General features: G+C 41.8%; 1 protein-coding gene across 1 annotated transcript; it reads right to left on the reverse strand.

The window, feature by feature from the left end:
• Positions 1-1,866: 1,866 nt before the first annotated feature.
• Positions 1,867-4,494, reverse strand: LOC112703600 (uncharacterized). Its single transcript, XM_025755134.3, has 3 exons — positions 3,699-4,494; positions 2,713-3,010; positions 1,867-2,205 (listed from the first exon to the last, which is right to left on the reverse strand). Exons 1-3 carry the CDS (start codon positions 4,353-4,355, stop codon positions 2,147-2,149), a joined length of 1,014 nt encoding a protein of 337 aa, XP_025610919.1. The 5' UTR covers positions 4,356-4,494; the 3' UTR covers positions 1,867-2,146.
• Positions 4,495-4,795: the final 301 nt, after the last annotated feature.

Consider the following 4,795-nt stretch of genomic DNA (forward strand, 5'->3'; position numbering starts at 1 on the left):
CCCAGTTATCTGCATTGCGGCATAAAGACCACTCTTTAAAGCATTCTCTTTTTATCTTTATCTTTTCTTGTATACTCGCATTCCACCACCAGGACTCCTTGTCTCTTGGTCCTATTCCTTTAGATTCACCAAAACTTTCTTTTGCTGTTCTTCTAATAACTTCTGCCATCTCCCTCCACATCTCTTCCGCGCTTTCATTCCCATCCCACCTTGCCTCTTCTCCTACCCGTCTTAGGAAGCTTCTTTGTTCCTCACCTTTCATCCGCCACCACCTCGTCCTTGGGTTCTTCGTATGATATCTTTTCTTCAACTTTTGCTCAACGCGAAAATCCATGACGAGCACCCTATGTTGTGTTGTCAAACTCTCTCCCGGGATAATTTTACAGTTAATGCAAAATTCCGGTCGACTCTCCTCAACAAGAAGAAGTCGATTTGAGAGCTTGTCATGCCACTCTTATAGGTTATAAGATGTTCGTCTCTCTTTTTAAAACATGTATTTGCAATGAGAAGATCAAAAGTTGAGGAAAAGTCCAAAATAGTTTTACCCTCGGCATTGATCACCCCGAAACCATGGCCTCCGTGAATACTCCCATATCCAGTCACTTCTCTCCCAACATGGCCATTTAAATCTCCTCCTAAGAAAATCTTATCTCCCAAAGATATGCCTTGAACTAAACTCTCTAGATCCTCCCAAAACCTTATCTTGTGTTGTTCGTCCGAACCCACTTGCGGTGCATAGGCGCTAATCACATGAAAAGCACCTCCCTCCACCACAAGTTTGATAGAGATGATCCGATCTCCCACCCTCTTGACATCAACTACGTCCTTCTTCCACTGCTTATCCACAATTATTCCAACTCCATTCCTATTCTTCACCTTTCCTGTATACCAAAGTTTGAAACCAGAAGAATCCAACTCCCTAGCCTTTGCACCAACCCATTTCGTTTCTTGTAGGCACATAATGTTAATCTTCCTCCTTGTCATGGTATCCACCACCTCCATGGACTTTCCTGTTAGAGTGCCTATATTCCATGTCCCAAATCTCAACCTTTTGTCGCTTCGACCTTTACCTTTTCCTTTGTGAACTAGCTTATTTACCCTCGTCCGTTCACGAAAACGCGAGAACCCTTGCTCATTTAACACTACATCCGGGCACCGATGCAGCGGCTCTTGCTTTGACACCGTACTCGAGCCATACGGCGCGTTACTTCCGGGTAACGACCTAGCTTTAGCGCAATAATGTCTTTGATTCATGTCATGGGGGGGGTTCGACTATATTTTTACGTTGGTTGCCGAAGACCTAACACAACCCTCCTCCTTTATCCGGGCTTGGGACCGGCTATGTACCGCAGTGTAACATAGGCGGAGTTCTTCTAAAAATTTATTAAATAAAATAAAGAATTAAACTCCTTTCCGATCCCTAACATTTATGAAAAGAAGGACCTGAGACCCCCTAACTATTAGAGAATAACAACACGGTCCTTATCCATTCTCTCCATGTGACCGAAAGGCTTTTCTAACACCCCTTGACCATTAGGCTCTTTCGGTTACTTTTTATCCAAAAACCGACAAGAGAGTCTTTTCGGTCACACGAAGAGAATGGATAACAACCGCTTGTTATTTTCTAATGGTCAGAGAACGCTAAGTCCTTTTCATAAATAGCCGGTGACCGGGGAGGAGTTTTTCTCTAAAATAAAACTGCGGCTCAATGGAAGCGTTAGCCATATATATCTTTTCCAAAGCGGTCATTGCTGTTTCACTAACAAGTCCAACATTGTAGCGCCAAATTTCGTAAGCAGTGGAGAGTAAGAGACTAATGGTTATGGAAATTAACCATAAATAATAACGGATTAAATAGAGCAAAACTACTCCAAAAGTAACTCTGTTTTCACTTCTGTTTCAACTTACAAAATTCTTGCACAAGAATTAGACCACAACAGAGAAATTCTTTCAGCTTTCAGCTAGTACGGATATTAACATTATAACAATATCTTGTGCATGGGTGTATAACTGCAACTGATAAATTGGACGCCTTAGCAGAAACAGGTTTCCTTGTGGGATATGTTAGTTTGAGTCCTCCAGGGACCAACAATCCTTCTCGCAATATGGAAAATATTATACTCAAGCATGGCCATCAAGAAAGCTATCAACCTTCCATTGTTTGATCCTGTCCTTTGGGATTAGTTCCAGAATGACGACGTTTTACTGCAGAAAAACAACACATCAACGAAGTCATTATTTAAGAGCCAAATCGACCAATTTCATACAATTACAGGAGTCAGTTGATGATGTTGCTACTGAAACCAAATTGTAGAACTTTTAAAAGTCGAGTTGGTAATTGGTATACAACATAGTAAACAAGTTGCAGCAGAAAGTAAGTGTCTCTAAACTTGACAAAGTCAAACCAGAGCTCCTAAGCTCCTTTCTAGCAAAAAAGAGTTGCATTGGTCTGTTTGACAGGTTATATTTATCATATCAAATCATTTGTAGGGTTAGACAAGACAAAATTTGGTGCTAGTCCAAAGTCATGATAATTTAATCAATTATGGAGCAATGGTTTAAATAAAACTTAAAATGTTGTAAAAATGAGCAACTCATTTAGTTATCTGCAGTGACTGCTTGTATGAAATGGATCCACAGGAAATAGCAGCCACCTTAAAGCAGTTTGATGTACTATAAGGCAAAATCATACATAAAGAAATTAAGACTCACATTTTAGAGATGATCCAGCAAGGCATGTCAACCTAGATTGCGTCTTACACTCAGCTACTGGATTCAACTTCTCTGTTGTGGCCATTCGAACATCCCAGACATGTATAACCCCATCAGATGATGCAGATGCAACTAGGTACGGATCATCACTCCCTGAAGCAGCATCACTATCTGTCAGCACAACAATTCCTTTTACACGGGCATTATGTGCTCCTTCAATGCAATAGGCCACCTTCCCGCTGTTTATGTCCCATGCTGTGATATTTCGGTCCTCACCACCTGTGTATAGAAGTCCATTCTACAACATAGAATAAACTCTAGGTGTCAAAAAGGAGTAGAACAAACATTGAAAAGGGAAAGAAAGCAACCTCTAGGCAGTGTCATTAGGGAATAACGGTAATTGTAAACCACAAATTATGTTGCTCTACTTAGTTGTATCAGAAAACAATCCAACCCCCAAACTCATCCCTCAATATGAAATTATGAATATATTTCAATTAACATTGTATGTATGCTGTATTTGCACATTCTTATCATCCATGCTACAGAAAGTTGACTTTACCAACAGAGCACTCGATCCTCAATCAAACGTGCAACACTTGCATTAACCAACATCATACACTTCCCAACAGATATTTTAGAATACAAATAATTGAGACTTCAATAACTTCCAAAATTACAACAATTCAAAAGCAAATATTACTTTAACACCCCTGTAAGCACATTTCCAGATCATCAGCAAAGAATTTTAATTATCTAGATCATCATTAAACACCATTCAACAAGAACATAAATTTTTACATTTAAAGCTGAATTACAAAACAGAACAATGCTATATAAATACCCACACCCAAATTCCTTACAAAATACACACGTTCCATTAATTTAACATCGCTGTAAGCACATTTGCAATTTCCACTAACACAAATCAGTATCATGCAATTGAAAGTAATATCACGAATTAAGGTCAATAAAAAAGAGTGAACCTTCGCTGGAGTAGCGCAGAGGACCTTTTTCTGGCAGTCCAATTCAAATAGCAAGCGCGCATCCTCAGCCCCGTGCACAGTCACCTTCTCCTCCATGGCCATAAAGAACCTGTCTCCGGCCAAGTCATACCTCACTATACTTGCCTCCTTTCCAAGGCGGCAACAGAAGCTCCTTCGGCCACGTACAAGGTTGACCATGGCGAGGCATTCATCACGGCCAACAGAGAGTGCGAGCTTGCCGGAGGGATGAAGTGCGAGGTCGTTGACGGCGCGGCGGTGGACGCGGGGGAGCGTCTTGAGATGGACGAAGCCATCGGCGTCAAAGAGCGACAGTGAGCCTTCGGCGTCGGCGGAGAGGAGGTTGCGGGGAAAGGGAAGGGAGGGAGGGGCGTAGAAAGCAAGGGCGGTGACCGTGGCAGAGTGTTGGTGGAGGGAGCCGAGGGAGGCAGCGGTGGCGAGGTCGTAGAGGTGGATTGTGTCGTCAGCACCGCCGGAGGCCACGACGGAGCCGGAAACGGCGACGCACTTGATGAGAGAGAGGTGGGAAGGGTAAGAGAAGAGAGGGGTTAGAGTTAGGGTTTCGTTTTTGGGATTTAGGGAGAAGCCCCAAATGAACCTCTCGTATGATCCTGCTACCAGACTCATTCTTGGGTGCATATCGGTGGTGTACGAGACCACCTCCACTCTACATAAACCCTACACTCTCAGCGTTACCAAGAAGGGAGATTTACGTTTTTGCCTTTTTGGTGTCCTTTTTTAAAAAAAAAAAAATAATAATAAACAATACTACATGCATGTAACTAAGTTGATCCAAATCCACGCTCATAGTTGTAAAGATCCATCGGATCGACCGAAAAATTAGTGAATCGAACCTTGTATTGATTCGGTTTAGTACTGACCGCTTAAGAAAATAAATCGGTCAAAACTGGCACGGTCTAGTCAATTACGCAATCAACGGTTAACCTGCATATAGTGGGAGTCAAACTTCGCTCTTATCAAATGAAGACCAAGTTAACGACCACTGCATTAACCCGTTTTCCTTGCATCATCTATACTTTTTATTATATATATTTCATTTTGTTCTAACTAATATATCC

The sequence above is a fragment of the Arachis hypogaea genome, chromosome 7 (assembly GCF_003086295.3).
Source record: "Arachis hypogaea cultivar Tifrunner chromosome 7, arahy.Tifrunner.gnm2.J5K5, whole genome shotgun sequence".
NCBI classification, from domain to species: Eukaryota; Viridiplantae; Streptophyta; class Magnoliopsida; order Fabales; family Fabaceae; genus Arachis; species Arachis hypogaea.

Coding starts and splice junctions, on each gene's coding strand:
- LOC112703600 (XM_025755134.3), bottom strand. CDS start 4,355: ATGCACCCAAGAATGAGTCTGGTAGCAGGATCATACGAGAGGTTCATT. Junction 3,011..3,698: donor TCTGCGCTACTCCAGCGAAG/GTTCACTCTTTT, acceptor TCTATGTTGTAG/AATGGACTTCTATACACAGG. Junction 2,206..2,712: donor TGCTGGATCATCTCTAAAAT/GTGAGTCTTAAT, acceptor GTTTTTCTGCAG/TAAAACGTCGTCATTCTGGA.